General features: G+C 44.2%; 1 protein-coding gene across 1 annotated transcript in view; it reads left to right on the plus strand.

Moving 5' to 3' along the window:
* LOC119437507 (nose resistant to fluoxetine protein 6) overlaps window positions 1-17,880 on the plus strand; it is a 46,042-nt gene extending 28,162 nt beyond the window's left edge. The window contains exons 11-15 of the mRNA XM_037704515.2: window positions 1,428-1,550; window positions 7,601-7,721; window positions 8,881-9,070; window positions 12,964-13,106; window positions 16,080-17,880. Of these exons, the coding sequence (XP_037560443.1) occupies window positions 1,428-1,550; window positions 7,601-7,721; window positions 8,881-9,070; window positions 12,964-13,106; window positions 16,080-16,391 (889 nt within the window). The 3' untranslated portion in view covers window positions 16,392-17,880. The remainder of the gene's footprint in view (window positions 1-1,427; window positions 1,551-7,600; window positions 7,722-8,880; window positions 9,071-12,963; window positions 13,107-16,079) is intronic.
* Window positions 17,881-18,196: the final 316 nt, after the last annotated feature.

The following is an 18,196-nucleotide window of genomic DNA, read 5'->3' on the forward strand; positions in this document are numbered from 1 at the left end:
GTGCGCGGCCTGTACCTACGATAGGAAAACAAGAAATCTTATTGTCTACGATGGCACAAAGGCGTCAACAGTTGAACATAGCCGTGTAATTGTCCCATAAAACTGCTGCACTAATGACGATCAATTGGCTTAATTCAATAAGCACACGGCTCATATTCATGTTCAATGGCCGCTGTACTCGAGCGTCGCATATAGTGAAACAGGCATGAAAAAGAATACTTGAAAGCTGGGAATACTGATTAAAAAAAGCGATACTTAATGTCTGCCTGACGCAGTTAAGACACAACAAAAACAGAGAAATAACAAATGCAAGAGACACTACGATTTATTAAAAATTAGCATGTTCTTACATGAGGACTGTTAGGCACAACTCTTGGCAATTTTCTCATATACAATGGCATTGTCTGAAATGTACAGTCAAGACGTCCCGACACTGCCAAATACACTTCCGCCCATTTGAAGTGCACATGTTTGAAGAAATTTGCTTGGAGAGCACGCGGAACGTAGTCTAAGAATCACTGTGAACATTGTGGAAACATTAGCAAACTACCACCATCTCCAGATGTTTGGATTCAAAATTGGGCCTCTTGTCACTGAGAATGATCTCGTACGCTGAGAAGGAACGCCAGAAGGCGGTGAACACCTTAAAAAGTAAATTACAAACAAAACAAAAGCCACGTGCATATCACATTTTTCTATCTTCTTTTGCCCTTCACTCTCCTTTCCCCTGACGGCTCTCCGCGGTTTCGCATTTGCCAACCGCTCGCGCAATGTCAGCGCGGCGGCGTATGCTGGCCAGCGCCTCCCATTTCAATGTTGCTAGCAGTTTTTTTCCTGCAGTTGGTTGAACTAAAGGACTAGGTTGAACCCCATAGAGTTCCGAACAGTCAATGTGTCCCGGTAACATGAATAACGGTCTGTAACTGCACTCGAAAGCGAAACTTGAGACTAAATAGTGTTCATATGCGCGCCGATATTGAAAATAGGCATTTATAGGCATTTAGGCACAAACGCCAAAATAGGCATTTATAGGCACTATAAAAACACTATAAAATCCCTTCTGAACCTCCAATTCATGCTCGTATATCAAAGTGGGGCGATTGGAGAGCAAGGAACAAAAAAGGCATTTGCCTAAAATCCGGTCTCTACTTATCTCGTTGCCGCCATGATTGGAACGTCAAAGTAAATAATTCTTCTTGCGCTTCACAAGGCATGCGCTATAGCCCTGGCCACGAGATTGCCCCTTTTGAAGGCCTGTCTGCAAAACAAGTTACCTCACGGGCAGGGCTGCCGCACTCGTAGTGAGATACGCATAACTCACTTTCTCTTTAGCGTTGTGTTAGTGAGGCGGGACTAGTTACTTTAATAACAGCGGTTACTTTCATGGAGTTTCTTAATTGGATTCTTTCTTTCATGTCTCTACTCAGACGAAATCGGCTGGCTGCATCGATCTTCGTATTGCTCTCGCTCGCATCTTGTGCAATAGCTGCGTGGCAAATTTACGGCACCAACATGACGCCATTCATGGTCCTAGTGCAAGGTTCGTACAGGTGAGTGTCAGAAAAGTTTCATTCTTTAGAGGAAAACCGTCCATGCCAGTCATTGGCGCCGATGCAGTGAGGTGTGACGAAGACGTACGTGATGTGACCTGTACTTTCTCGCCTGCTGGCATTGCGGATGAATGATCACTGAAATTTATGACAATGGAGATTATTGACTCGGAGAGCTTGTCGAATAAGTGGAGGGGACAATGTTTTAGCATTTCAAGAGATTATACATGTGGAAAGTACACTAGGTCTGCAAAATGTTGCATTGCCATCCCTGCATTTTATGCCTCTATGAATATATGTGGGCGCGACGAGTCAACTGCAGATGGTGAAAGTTGTCCAAGAACTATTGTTTTGAAATTTTACAGTTGTCTTTCTTCCGTTAAATCAAAATCAAAATCATCAAAACCTTAAGAAAAAGTATGGAGGACGCTTAAGGTTCGCCTTTAGGAGTGGAACGCGATAGCATTCAACAATTCCTGGCTGCTTATCAGGCTTTTTTCTCGTATATTAAAATTACATTTCGACGCTATAAAGTCTGTAGCGTGTGCTTAAGTCGTCCTGTACGATTTTTTTGGCGGATTGTACTTTGAGAAATTCAACTTTGTTCACTAATGCCTTGCGCCACGCGGAGGTCCTGCATGGTCGGGGTGGTTCGGGATGATTTCCTCCAACGACGCCGGCGAGCCCGCGCACACGCCAACACCGACGCCGACGCTGGGTTTTCTGTGACATGGGGCCCTTAACGCGGTCGCGTTAAAATACTGCCAAGCATCAGAGAGACAGAAAGACAAAAATAAAGGCAAGGAGCTAGGTTAACCAACATCTCGCCTGCTTCGCTAACCTGCATACGGAGAAGATGAAAGGTGTAAGAAAAGATAACAGCACTTAAAACCTTAATATGATACTTGTTCCTACGAATCAGTTTCGGTTTTACTACTCGTAGGAGGTGAATTATTTATGACATCAGCTTACCTTGGCTCCTTTCGTTCCTGCCATTAGTGCTTCTACCACACGCAAGTGCAAGCCGAGAGAAACACGCGCAACACTCTTGCTCATTATCTTTATGAGCGACGTCATCAAATATTACTCTGTCGCATGACGTCACAATAATCTTTACAAGTCAGACATTTCGAAAAAGGAAATATCTGATTAGTGATATCTGATATCCTGCACTTGCTAGTGTATTGACCTATTTGCAAAAAAAACGTGTGATAGTGTTTCTGCAACTTGAAGAAGGTGTGTGTGGGCGCTAGCGTTGCCAATTTACCGGTTTTCCCGGTGAAGTTAGCAGTTGTTTTCCGCTACCTAGTGAGACACTTGTTCGCTTGCAGGTGGCAGGTTCTTTAGTGGCTTTCATGTAATGTTGGGTTTTTTTTTCTGGCAGAATAAAAAGTTCAGATTTTTTTGCAATAGTTCCTTCTTCGCTCTATCTATGCGCTTTGGCAAGTAAGGAAGAATTATGATCACCTTCCACAAAGGGTTTGCTTCGCATTTCTTCCTCGATGTCCTCTTCCCTCCTCTGAACTGTAGCTCTAGCAGATTCGGCAGTTCGTAGCAGTTTCACTCTTCGCCATTTTCGCAGACGCATTTAGGGGATTCTGGATTGTGAAATACATCCAAACATTCTGTTGCCTAATTTCGCTTTATCAGTTCTGGAGCTGCCGTGGTCCAGCGCAGATGTTGGGCGTTTTTTCAGACACCTGATTGTGATTAAATGTAATTTAAACAAGTGATGTCCACTGAGATGACAAATGTCATATTTACTGGATAGATTGGTCTCCATAGATATTACAAGGGCTGCTTCAGTTACACGCTACCTGAACACATTGTTCGCAAGATCGGCACGATGTAGGTGTACAGGATCAGCGATGGCACCCACCTTAGGCCTCGCCACGTCAGCAAACAAATATACGCCGAGAACGCGCGACCATACAAAACAGAGGAAATTTTCCTGTAGTTTTAATCACTACCCGGTAGGTCAACGTGATTGCCGGCCAGTGATTGTAGTTCAGGGAAGCTGTTTCCTTTCTCGTGTTCTTTTTTTATGTGCGCTGCGCAAGAATGGGTATCTTTATTTAGTTTCCTTTCGCAATACGTTTCCGCGCTTCACAGTCGCACAGAAAAGCGTTTATTAGTATTGATAATTTATATATTTTGCCTCACTATAGACGGGAAAAAAGGACTGTTCGGCCTAGTGCAATTTTTTCGCACTGTGATTCATGTAGACGCAATACAATATGTCTTCAACGTGATTCTGATTGTCTGCATTTAGTGGGGTTTTCGCAGATTTTAGGTGCTCGTATCACGGGTTTTAGAGACTTTCGGGATCTCCACTTACGCATTTTTATAATATCTAGTTGGTAAAACTTGTCGGCTATCCTTTAAACATTTCCCAGCCGCTATATTTAGATATTGTATTGAATACAGTGGGAAATCAAAATATGCGTAAATGTAACTGTCACAAGCAGGTTTGCACTCTTTCGGCCATTCGAGGCCTGTCTGAAATGCTATTGCAGTAAGTTAAAAAATATTTCACCAATTTTCGGATGTCTCAATACGGTAATCTTTGAAATACTCACCATTCGACACAATACACTGATTCCACCTCTGCTTTCATTGCTTGAAGCAGTCTTGGAAGACCTCTTCTGTGAAGTCCTTCAGCAATGATGTCGTTTCCGTTTGAATTGTTGTCACATCACTGCAATTTTGCCCCCGGAACGCCCGCTTACATTTGGGAAAAAACCTCGCAGGGGGCTGAACTCCGTGAGTAGGGAGGGTGTTCCAGCACAGTGATGGAATCGCGAGCCATAATATCGAGCGCTATCAGTGCAGAGTACGCTGGGGCATTATCGTGGTGAGCAGGAGTTCTCACATGATTCAGTACCTCCACGTAGAAACCTGCATTGACAGGTACAAACGTTCAGGTACAAATTTGTGGTACACAATTCCCTGGCAGTCTAAAAACACGATTAACACGACTGAGGTTGCCTTTGTTCTTGCGCATTTGTTTGTCTTTCGCGAATCTTTCTTTTGTGCACTCCTTGCTTTGCGTCTTCAGCTCGATGTCGGATTCGCAAATTCAACCGTGGACGAGCCTCTGCGAAAGTTCATTGCGGTGGTATGAAGATTTCCAATCACTGCAAAATCCTTTTCGTCGCAACTTTTGCTCAGGCAGTAGTTTCGGCACCATCTTCGCGCAAACCTTTTTAATTTCCAAATGTTCAGTAAGAATTTTATGAAGGAACGACTTTGGCAAAAACAAGTGCGCCTGCTACCATCCTAACAGCCATTCGGCAGTCACTGAGCACAGGAGAATGCACGCGATTGACGTTTTCTACTCACGAGCTGGAAGGGCATCCTGATATTCCGGCCTTCCCGAAAGCGGCCTTTTCAAAAACGCTGGACCTGCTTGAACACAGCTTTTTGTTTTCCTTTTTGACATCGCTTCCATATGCCTTTTGCAACATTTATTGAACCTGCCGCGGTGGCTTAGCGGCTATTGTATAGCACTGCTATGCGCGAGGTCGCGGGATCAAATACCTGGCCGCGGCGGCTGCATTTCGGTGGGGGCGAAATGTAAAAACTCCCGTGTCCCGTGCATTGGAGGCACGTTAAAGATCCCCTGGGGGTCAAAATTAATCCGGGGTCCCCCACTATTATCAAATCTTGGTTTTGGCACGTGAAACCCCAGAATTCACTTCAGTTCAAAATTTAATGAATTTCTGCATGATTCTTCCGAACTTTCACAAGGTATTTGATATTCATATATTATTCCATCTATTCGTCGGCCTCCATTTCGACAAAGACTAAAAATATGTTGCACAAAACGTGCACGCATAAAATTCTACCTTGTCACACAGCAGTCCAGTCAGGTTCGTACTATAGGTCAAAAGGGTCCTTTCTAGCGGATATAGTGAAATAACGGCACCACTACACCCTCTCCCGCTTTGTTTGCTGACTCAGTACATAAACATTTGGGATAGACCTTGTACGTAGCTATACTCCAAAGAGACATGTATGGCGTAAAGTATCAATAGATGTCAAAATACATCCCCAAATTTACCTACCTTGCACAGTGGCTGAACACTTGTTTCCTTCCATAGCATCAACTTGTGTGGTGACAGAGCGCTTGCGTAATAGAAAAGCAGGGGCAAGTGATACTTGGTTGAGGAGATACCAGCGTTCTCTTCGGTCTAATAATTTCAACCATTTCGTCACTGTAGCGAGCATATAAATGCTAAGATCATAAATGAGTGAAAGAGCGAAATTAGCTCCTGCTATTGCGATGTTACTCCATGTTAGGGAGATAGTTTCTTGCGCCAACAGCCTAGAACTAGTTAGCTTGACGAGTGCTGTTTCTTGGGTGAGCCGAAATCGCATAGTGGTATGGGTTGTGCTTTCGAAGTCAAGGACACAGTAATATTTATATGTGCGCCTTACTGTGTCCTTAACTTCGAAAGCGCAACCCACACCAGTAGTTAGCTTGCTTTGTATGACGTATAAACTCCAGGCTTGCAAAGGATTTTCAAATGAGTGAAACTTCGTGGCAGCCCCGATACATCAGCGATGTTGACGTGTTGCTGCTGAGCATGAAGTCACGGATTCGGTTCTAGTCGCGGCAACAGATTTCCTGTGATTGCACTATGCACTAACGCACGTTCAATCAGGTCAGGGCTCCTATTAAGGAACCTTAGATGGCTAAAGCAATTCCTGGGCTACTTGCAACGTTATCTTAGAGGTACGAGAACTTCGTCAGCAATGCGCTCCTTATCTAATACTTATAGCCACAAAAAGAACAAAAACACGAAAGAAAACAAACGACAGCGAAATTAAAGGACACTGTTAAATGAAGTCCGGACTCTGTAGTGCTTTGACACGTACGGGCCACCGAACAGAGTCATTACAACACTCTTGTTTTCTCGCAGAGAATAAGAAGGGATTAGTGGAGGCTTTATTTTATCATAAATGTTTCTCATTAGCCGGCCACCTTGTCCAAATTTATGCTCATTGTAACATGTGAACGGCGGCTCTTAGTAAGGGCACTCCTGCATGCCGTCTGGACAAAATTTCTGAAATACTTGTCAATACTATCAATGCTACGCAAGAATTGAAACGAACAAGCTGGGAATGTATCTGGTTCGTACAGGTGTGCATCGCATTCGGACTAATCAATTCTGCATAAAACGCATGTGCCTCTATCTATAGACAACAGCTCGCAAAGCTTCTGTCCTTCTATTTCCTTTCACTATTGCCACCGCTATCACGAATGACCAGCACTGCTTTTCATACACTGCGATGGGCTACCAACAGCTTGGTCGAGCCAGGCCTCGGTGGGGATTCACAATATTCTTTGTACAGAAGTGGCTGCTTGGGCATGTTGGTACGATATGATTGAAGCTTTTAGCGCAAAAAAACATTTAAATTAAATTATGGGGTTTTACGTGCCAAAACCACGATCTGATTATGAGGCACGCCGTAGTGGGGGACTACGGAGATTTCGACCACCTGGGGTTCTTTAACGTGCACCTAAATCTAAGTACACGGGTGTTTTCGCATTTCGCCCCCATCGAAATGCGGCCGCCGTGGCCGGGATTCGATCCCGCGACCTCGTGCTCAGCAGCCCAACACCATAGCCACTGAGCAACCACGGCGGGTTTTTAGCGCAAAAGAAGGTGAAGACGGGAAGTAGATATGAAACACAATCCTTCGAAATAAAATGTAAGTCAGCTCTGGTGTGTTTTATGTGTACTTCCGGTCCTCGTCTTGTGCGCTAAAAGCTTCAGTTTTGCACTGAAGTTTCTCGCAAGAACAACTACTGTCGAATCGCGTTAGGAGACGTGCCTGCCAGTGACGATGTTTGTTGTTAATGACGTTGATTTTATAAGCATATTTGTTTGTTTGCTTATCCTCACTTTTCATTGATATGTACTCTGTGACTAAGCGAGAAGAAACACATCGCATCACGCACCATATCAACCTCTCTCCTATACGCATGTGTAGTAAATAAGGATTTCGAGATCCGACAGTGACCGTGTTCTATTTTTCGGCAGCACTGTCGTGGACACGATGGACCACTACTACATGCTTCCGTTTTACCACGGAGTGTGCTTCTTCTCAGGCTGCATCACTTTTCTCATCGTAGAGAAATACGGGAAAGCCAACATTTCCAAGGTGAGCTAGTCTGCCTTCAGTTCAAGCGGCATCACCCTTCTTGATAACACGAAGAAATAATTGTTGAATCTACTATGGGGAACTTCACCAAATTTGGGCATTACAAATAAACAAGCCTAGTTCCTAGATGCCTTAATGCCGACGGTGCCAAAAACATTCCATCTACATACGCCGCAAAAACACGTCAGAACTTAATTAAAGGAGCCTGTGCCATTCTTAAAGCAACCAGTCCTCTCGTTATCATAAGAAGGCGCCGCAAGCCAGCCACGCAGAGGTCCCGTTTGCAGCGCATAAACAGCCGGCATCAAAACTAACAGCTCAGAGTCTCCTGTGAAACTCAGCGCCGTCAAAAACGACGCGGGACATTCGAAGCGCATAAAAATAAATGGATTGGAAGAGGAAAATAAAAGGTGCTCTACGTGGCGACGTAAGAGAGTATTGCGTTCGCGGCTCTGATACGCGAGGACTAAGGGTAGGGATGTTGCTTTTTTACGCCGGGCGAGAAACTGAGTGAACGCCGATGCTGCGGGGAGGATAACGTGCCGTCTCGCGTCATCGACACTAGCAACATTTAATTTCTTTATTTGCTTCTAGCCAGGCCAGTACCCAACCCTTATAGAAAGTTGATGTCGTGAAACGAAGTCTTGAATGTATAACCGAAACGTCCGAAGGTACCTCGTGAGGGGCTCTTTAAGGAAAAAACTATCGATTTTTTCATTCGAGAGATTGCTAAAAATCAAGTAAAGCTACTTTTCAAGACAGCTTTATTTGCACATTTTGCGCAACTAGTGCGTGTCACCCGGATGAATATTAGTATGCATTAGCAGGAAAACTGAGCTTTTCTGTTGAGACTTCTGTTGGAGCAGCATCATGTGCAAGTGATATTTGCTTCACGTAGAGCAGTCAAAAAACGCAACCCCCTGCCAACCTTATGCAGCGCCCTCCTAAGGAGTACGCAGAGGCGGCGGCTGTAAAATTTTTCCTGATTGGTTATTTTCTTCTGGACTCTGCCTTTGATCGCCCGACTGATCACGGCACATGTCTGTTGAGGAGCGGACTTACACCTTTTTCATTTGTTGCTGATAGGCTTAAAGCTGTAAGAAATGTTCCGTAGAACAAAATTTGATGTGTAACCTTGCCACTTTTGTACCCCGTGTAGATGATGCAGGCCTCTCTGTGGTGCATATGCCTCTTCTGCGGCCTGTATTGCCTATTCATGAAGATTGAATGGTACAGCAAGAGTGAACGTGTCAGCGAGACGAAGAGACTTTTCCACGCTTTCACCGACCGCATCATCTGGTCTGTTTGCATCGCTTGCATCGCCTTCACCTGCGCTACTGGGCGTGGAGGTAAAGAAGTGTGCCTCTTTTGCGCTCTCCATTGCTATTAACGACAGGGTTTTATAATCTTACGCTCGAGATGGGGGAGGGGGGAGGGAGGGTGTTGATGCTGTGGTCTATATGAGCGTGAGCACAACACAGCAGGTTGTCTCCGCACTTCAATAACAACATCTTGTCGATCGCGCTTGTATCGTAGTGTGAAACTGTCGAGCTTCATCTTCGTTCAAGTTCTGAGAGAGTAGCACTATTATAATTTTGGTACTTGCAAAATTTTTTGGCGTGAATAAACGAACGAAAAGGGAAATTTATTTAGTCAAATAAAGTTCGGAACTATTGCAGTAAACTCAGTCTGTAGTAAATGCAGTACTGCCTTATTAATTATGGATCGGCATTTTATGTTTACAATTGTAGAGGCCTAGATCGATAGAGCACCAATATTTATGTTTAAAAAGCTGTAAGCAGCCTGAGCAGCTGCCTCTGAATAATGCTACGTTAATTAAAATCTGGCCCCGAAGCGCAGTAAGTGCAGGGTGCTGCTTGTGCGAGATTATCATTCTTTGCCACTAGTCTTGTTTCGGAAGTAACGCAAGCAGTGTACGCTATAATAACTGGCCGTGCAGAAAAAAAATGTGGCCCAAACCTTTGACAGAGTACTCTGCATCCAGGGGGGGGGGGGGTCGCTCAGGAAAATAAAACTGTGATAGACTGACAGCGTCCTGACCAAATACGAAAATGCAAATGCGTCCTGTATTACACGAGATATTTTGCATTCATTAGAGTTCAGAGCGTAGAAAATAGGAGAGCGTTCTCAATAATTCTGCCGTTAAGTCTCTAGCGAATAAAATTGATGCTATGCAAGAGCATTTAGATATGCGAAACTTGATGGCCGCTTCGCGTAATGAAGAACAATGCAGAAGGAACACAGGAGACAGCATAATTATCAAATTAGCATAAACTCAATGTTCTCTCTATGGAAAAAACATTGAAACACTGACATTTTAAACACCGTGATGACACTCATAACTGCATAAACTAGTTTTACGTTACGCGATAATTAGGTAAAACTCAGTGCACACATATGAACAAGTGAGTGAGTTTAATGCCTTAATACAAGTTGACGGAACCTACAGAATTGCGCGTTCGTGCCTCCCGGTATCTTTACCTCTTCACACACCGGTGCATCTTACAGATAACCTAAACTCTCAAAACTCATAAACCCAAATGAAGGCTACTTCGTTAAATAACTTGTCTATCTAGTTTTATGACACTTGCTTTTACTAGCATGCACGATACAATAAGATGCTTGTATGAACTGAAGTTGAACCGTGGGCGTTCAGACCTACGAGCTATCAAAGTAAAACAGGCAATGTTGCTTTAAGGTCGCCATGCAAAATTGATTAGAGACATACGACAAAATATATATTCAGTTAGGTTTTATTCAGGTACTTCACAAGCACAATACTTGTTCTGTGACCCGCCGTGGTTGCTCAGTGGCTATGGTGCTGGGTTGCTGAGCACGAGGTCGCGGGATCGAATTCCGGCCACGGCGGCCGCATTTCGATGGCGGCAAAATGCGAAAACACCCGTGTACTTAGACTTAGGTGTACGTTAAAGAACCCCAGGTGGTCCAAATTTCCGGTGTCCCCCACTACGGCGTGCCTCATAATCAGATCGTGGTTTTGGCACGTAAAACCCCATAATTTCATACTTGTTCTGTGCCAAAAGTTACATCTTTCAAAACATACTCCCAAAAGCTGCTGGTATGTTGTTTGTATGTTTATATCACCCATGTATTTTATGAATGATTGTCGCAAAATAAGTTTCCACCCGGGCTAGCCAGTGATTTCGGGATTCACGCAGGCAGGCCTTAGTGCCCAATTCAAGCTTTCACTGCTGCGATGGTACAGTTGACAATTCTAAGCTAAGCTAGCATGAACCTTTTTAGGTTAGTGCGACAACGTTAAAAAAACAGTAGAAAACAAGCGCGCTTGTGCCAGACAACAGTGCTTCCTTTGCAAGATAAACTTCTACATCTACATAGGCGGAGAGGCGCCAGGACTATTTGTATTTCGTTCGATTATATTGTATTCCTGCTTGCTGAAGTTCGCGCTTGGCTGCAATGTAAGCGATGTCGGCCTGACTGACATTGCCAGTGCGAGTGGCTAACGATACGCATGTGAGAGCCACTCACTCCACGTCATTTCGTAGAAGAGAATTACGGAACCTTACACACGTTTTGACCACACAAATGAACGTGCACAGTCGCTAGACAATACTGTCATGAACAGTTGAACCATATCAAGATCATTTTTGCACATTGTAACTGGGAGCCAAAAATTCCATTCGCAAGGGCATGCGCTATTTTCATTTATTTAGAACACCCTCCACTTACTGTCCTTACTCGTAGACGGTGGAAAGTTTTTTAACGTCACGACATAGCAGCGCCTCCGGCAAAAGCATGAGTGGACAGATCTCATCACCGATGAAGAAGTGGGGCCATATGTTGCCGCAGATAGCACAGCCTCCGAGATGGATGGTTCGAACAAGCTTCACGCTGCATGAATTGGATGTCATGCCGACACAAACGCTCTTCGAGATGGTTGGTAGAGAGCGGTGGGCATTGTACCGCGCGGGCGCAATGCACAGCTTTGAACGCTAGAGAAACTACGTTAAGGAGAAGGCCGCTGATGTCATTGTAGCGGCCGAATTCGATTGACGATAAGTTGGTTCGTACAATGCTCATTCCCATATTTTTCTTTTTTATTTCTTTTTTGATGAAAACAATTTGTGAACACGTGCCTTTTATTAACACCCCTTTAAAATATCTTGTAGGGACCCTACATACAGCTCTCACGACTTACGTTAGATGTCACAACTTCAAGAAACCTTAAAAACGTCATGTAGCACAGCGGTCATGCAAAAGCCAGTTGCTTTATTGCTGTGGTGACTGTGTGTGGTGCCTAAAGGAAGCAAACTGCCATCAAGCAATGGATTGAGTTGGCAGATTAAAGCTAAAAACTGTAGCTAAGTTTGGCAAGTGCTTGATTGATTGTAGGATGTACCATTGTGGCACCCACGGTTGCCCAAAATGCATGCATGACTGTTATGGTGAACCAGTGTAATAAAAGTATTGAAGAGTCCGTATAAATAGTCGATAGCAACAAACACCAGCTAATCCATGTGGCGCGGTGTCGGTGTGCTCACGCAACGCTGTTAACGCTGTAGTCATATAAACGCGTGGGCTAGAGGCGTTTTTACCAGCAGGATAAGGTGAAGCGGAAATGGATGAACCACCACATCGTTCCTTCACCTGTAACCATCCCGTTGCATAGTCATGTTTTGTACACTTCTACCTCAAAATTGGGCGAATAATAAAATTATCTGCTTGCCTTCCAAGGCTTCGTGTCGAGCCAATGAAGAGGGCAACGTTTTTTTTTCTCCGTCTTAGCACTTTCCTGTCTCCCACTGGTTTTATTTACAGAAACAAAAACAAGATCAATTCGTAATTATAACTGAAATATTCGAGCGTTTTGCGCAGCGTACGCTAACTTTCTGCGAGCTGACGGATCAAGACGACTGACGGCAACTGTCGTCCCATGCGCACCTTGTATGGCACACCAATCCCAATTACTGCATCCGTGGATAAAGAGAACTTGTAGCAATGTACGGCTCGGCAAGGCTAGTGCGTACGTGAGGCTCGCACATTGGTCATTAACGGAGCGCAACAATTTTGCGAAGGCGGGCGCTCCGCACTTGGTGGTTCCCTGTATTCCAATGTCTTTCCTGGAACTCAAACTAGGCACGAAAACAATGTCGCTACAATTCTGCAACGAATTTCTTGCATAGACGTCCCATTCCCATACTCACTGCTCTTTTCTCTTTCTACCATAAAACAAATGCAGGAATTGTGAACCGCTTTCTTTCCTGGAACGGCTTTGTGCCCTTAAGCCATCTCTCATTTGGAGTGTACCTGATTCACTACCCTGTCTTCCTTCTGACGCACCATGTCGCCAGAGAACGCATCTTCTATTCCCACTTCACTCTGGTAAGCTGCATTTCTGTTCCTCCTTAATGAGTGACTGATTCCCCGTGGTTGTTCTAATGAAAGACTACGCATTCACCTTAAAAACCCGGACATTTTAATTTAGGTGTTCAAGTGATAGCACTTTCCTTGTGTTAACGTGACGATCATCGTTCGCTTGCAAGTGTATATTATGACCACACCAATAAAACTTTTATGTAGCTAATTTTACTACGAAAGACATGACAAACTTGTTCTCTACTCATAATATTTCATTCAAATTCTTATTTGGAGAGAAACAGTATCTGATTTATTGTAAGCACATAAAGGACTAAAAGCACTATATTTGCTGCCACAAATTTTGGATAAATAGTGGCAGTACCCCTACCAAAGGGTTCTGTCTTTATAATAAGACAGCAGGCAAGGACGCCCAACACAGTAATTTTGTAAGTAAGGCCTTTGTTCACTGTTGACCATCAGATCTTTGTTGACCATCCCCTGAAGTTTACTTTTGTTTAATTTCCTGCGTTATTGGAAATAATATCACCAAAACTCTGGTATTTACTCTGTCTTTTCAAGGTACGTATGTAAACATACTTTAGGCAACCATTTTGAAACCGCACGCATGGCTGTTAGAAAACCCTGGTCATAAATTAGATACAATTTCTCCCGTTCCGGAAAATGACCAATTCAGCCAACACCTTCTGTTATTGTTTGGTGATGACTCTCTCTCTCTCTCTCTCTCTCTATATATATATATATATATATATAAACATAGACATGGTTATTTAGGACATGCATACATGGGATACTTGGAATATCGCTGTCCCGATCACAAGTGGTAAAATGTTCCTAGGGAACATTTCATCAAGTGGTACTAGGTACTAGAGCGAATTACCGACCTCCCTCGGCTGGCACATGTTCTATAAAACTAATAGGCTCCGTACGACCGTAGCACGCGTTATCCATCAGTGCTTCCGCCACGGCGGTGCAATCGCGAGTTATTTTGATCCCTTCTAAGAACAATTTGTTTCGAAACGCTCCGCCACCTAAGTCCTGTTTAGTAGCACGTTTAGGGCAGGCATCGCGCCAGTTGACCGAGTTCCGTTTTTAGTACCCCACGCACTATAAGCAGACGCAACGTATTTGCGCACTAATTGGGTTACTTTCATGGCTTCAGCACATGCGTAAAGATAGCATCGTTGTCGATCGGTAACTATTGTTAGTCGTAGGGAAAGGCAAGCAGCGCCCAAGCATCAAGCTTTCACGATGCTGTATGCGGCGCGTATTTAAAGGGAGGACGGTACCCTAAATGCCGAACCAAATGGCAAGTGGGGCAATTTGCTTAAGGCTTAGTTTTAAAATTGCATACCGCGAAAGCAAGGCACAATTAACTTAAACAAAGCTAAAATTCTTGCCCGGGTTCTCATCTGAGCTCCCCATGGAAATAGCGCACATCTGTACAACGAATACGCCAAGTATACGCATGAACACGCAACCTGTGCTTGATCGGTTCTTATTTGGCAACATTGTGCAGAAATGCCCTCTGGTCTGCTGCAGCAGGAATCGTTGGGGTTTAGTTTACACTTCTGGCTTTATAGTTGATTACCTGTTTTACCGCGTAATAGTCTGTTGTGAGTTAGCTCTAAGGTAATATTTTTTTGCTCTCTCTTGATTGCATTTGTTCTCATAGTTTATCTTTTATAGTGTTTTGATCCGCTCACTGTGATCCTCAACTGCAACCTTCAAGCTTCCGTTGCTCTTTAGTGTGTCAGGTCACGAAAGCATTTTCCACAACAAACCAGCTTGCAAGCGGAAATAAACCCGAAATTCAGATGACTTCGTGGTTACGCGCAATAACTTTTGTAATGTTGTTGCGCTTTGCAAGTTCCAGATGTAATGCGGCTCACACGCCGTCCTTTTACTGCAGTGGTTCCAGCAGAAAATTATTACCGATGTGAGGACACTTCAATTAGGACTGTATATTGGGAATTTTTATATACAGACTTATTCATGGTGTGGAAATACTTCGATACATTGTTCAAGTTTGATGAAACTTCCTCCGATACCCACGATGATGGCTTTGCGGCTATGGCATGGCACTGCTGAGCACGAAGTCGACAGTTGAACTCTAAGACGAGGCAGCCACATTTCGATGGGGGCGCAAGGCAAAAACGCCCCTGTACGTAGATTAAGGTGCACGTTAAAGGACCCCAGGTGGTCGAAACTATTGCGGAGTCCCGTTCTACGGTGCGCTTCAAAATTATATTGTGGTTTTCGCCCGTAAACGTCCATAATATTTTTTTTAACTTCGCCCCATCATGCCAATACGAAATATTCGCGGCACTGCTTCAAGGTGTGCATCAAATAGCAAGCTTCAAGCTGCGCGTCAGCAAGTGATATGCAGATTGAACATGTTTCTGGCGTACTTGAGACGCGGAGCCAGAATGTTTATCTCATACAAAGATGTCCACGCGGCAAGTATCGGGCTCATTGGTGTTCCATCTTAATTTACATAGGCCTCAACTACATAGAACTTTAAAAAAAGAAATAAAAATGAACAAGCAGTCGAGGCACTATGGAAACTTGAACTAATCAACAGTAAGTGAATACGAAAAGCTAACGCCTGTAGCCAGCGTTACCGCAAGTGGATTTCTCTTCGTCAATGCAACAACACGTCGTTTTCCTGAATGGGGCGATGAGTATTTTGGCCACACACTGAACGTTCACATGCTTTATCAACCGCATATAACGCATTTTATTCATGATGAGATCGTATGCACCAAGCGCTGTGATACAGACGGTGCACAGCACCAGAAGTACGTCAAATATATCTTGCATGTGGTTGCTGCTTCAGGCCCCACAGCCTAGCAGAGGTCTTATTGCATTTTACAGGATCGTGTGTCTAAGTGGATCAACTACTTGCTTGATACCTATGTATAACTCTGGCCAATGCCTGTGCGGCGCCTTTAATTTCATTTTCGTGCCCAAACTCAGGTATCCCAGTGCTTCGCAGTGGTGGTTTGGAGCTACATCCTAAGCTACTTCCTCTTCATCACGTGCGAAGCTCCTACCGGTCACTTGGAGAAGCTTGTGTTCATGCGCGAACGGCGGACAGGCGCCGTGTGTACCAACGGTGCGACAAACGGGGCCACTCAAAATGGCGTCAGCGCCAACAACGCCAACCACCTGGCCGTCGGGAGCATCGCGACCGGTACCATCAAGAAGTTTCTGAGCGGGGCACCTACCTCGAAGGGAGCAGTAGCAGGCAGCGAAGAAAGCCGCACCAGAAAATGCAACAGATTCTGACGGAAACTGCGCTGAACTTTGCCCTCTCTCTGCAGAGTCTACCGAGTGTGGCAATTCTATAGTGACACTTTTATTATCCCGGTGCAACTCGCCGATAGCATTGTCGTTGGACCACCAGTGCGTGAACTGTGAAGTGTTGCGCGTGTGTACGTGCGAAAGATACGTGAAAACAAACTCGGTGGTATTGTGGCGATTTTTCTGTCTCAAGAAAATGTTTTGCCGCAGCAGCTGGAGTATTTACGTGCAGTCACTCAGCCTTTCACACGACCTTGCAATCATTTCTCACCTGAATGCTCACCACTCTGCCAAACACTTTGACAGTGGGCTGCATTTTGAAATTTTCCAGCCATTTTCATGTGCTGTATACAGGCGTATTAAAGTAATACTTGCGTTTATGAAATGTAGTGAAACATTTAAGCCGCTTGTGAAGAATGAATGATATTATAATATTGACATTCAATATAATATTATGGTTGCCCTTCCTGTCTAGCTAAAAAGCACCATGTCATTGGACGTTTACATACAAATCACCACACTGCTGCATCAGAAACTCACGTCATGCAACGCATGGTTTTACTCACGCATAAACACATTCATGGTGCGGTGCTTGTGATAGAAAAAGTGTCTTTCTGTGATTGAAGTGGAGAACGCTCTTTCTGAAACCACAGACAACGCTCACCGCAGTTACTAGGAGGCCGATGCGTCTTACGCCTATGGGTAGGTAGGCCTTTTCAAGTAGAACGTGACAAATGCAAGTTTCTCAGTACGACTGCCTCACCGAACTTAAGGTGAGTGATGACTGCGTACATCTCATTGCTACAAGGACCATTTTTTGTCGGTTTGCTATGAACTAATCCCTTACCACTCGCGCTGCCATCCGCCCAAATGTTCGGGAAACCTCATCGACATCAAGTGTTAATTTCACGCAGAGTTCGTAAACTTGCGTTGCACACATGAGTTTTAAAAAGCAAGCGTAAAGCATGTATGCTAAATTTTAAAGACAGCACGTAATAGTATTTCTTTTAATTTGAGTCACCTGGAATTCGCCAGAAGTGCCGGGTCACGTAAGTCACAATTACGCATGTATTCATCCTTGGGTTGGTTGTCAAAGAGTCACATAGCGCGCGAATAAATCTAATACCCCTACCCCTTTTCAGGCGTACCGGTAAACTAAGAAGTGGTTGGTGCCTTTGAATAGAGGAGCCTCGGCTAAACGTTATTTACTTTTGGTCTCAGTTCTCGCCACAACGCAACATGAATCATCTAGGTCAGTTTCCGCTTGCTTTGAGCACAAGCTACGCGATGAGGTAACGGAACAAGTATGTCGGAAGTAATTATGATGACCGACAGAAAGACAGTGATTCGAAGAGCCTACTACATCGCGTGCACTACCCAAAGTAAAGATTCGTTTGAAAAAAGTGTAATAATTACCTAGGATACATATCGTGGTGTCGGGGTAATGTTTCATGCGACTGAACTTTTTACTTTACAGAACTGTGTTAGAATAAAGTTTATTTCTCCGCGTAACAGGATTTTTTAAAGGCTAGGTATTGCAAACGTGTGTTCAAGTTCTTTGGCCACAGCTCTACCAAAGTCCGAAGAACATGAAGCTAACGTGACGACTGCGCCAGCTTGAATTGAGCAGCAATAATCTGAAATAAAGGCGTCATGCTCAGTCAAGTTTCTTTCACTGAATTGAAATGTCACCTGATGTGACGTTGCATCGAATACAGACAGACAGACAGACAGACAGACAGACAACGAACTTTATTTGATCCTGAGGAACTACTGTCAGGACCCACTAA

The sequence above is a fragment of the Dermacentor silvarum genome, chromosome 1, assembly GCF_013339745.2.
Source record: "Dermacentor silvarum isolate Dsil-2018 chromosome 1, BIME_Dsil_1.4, whole genome shotgun sequence".
Taxonomy (NCBI): Eukaryota; Metazoa; Arthropoda; class Arachnida; order Ixodida; family Ixodidae; genus Dermacentor; species Dermacentor silvarum.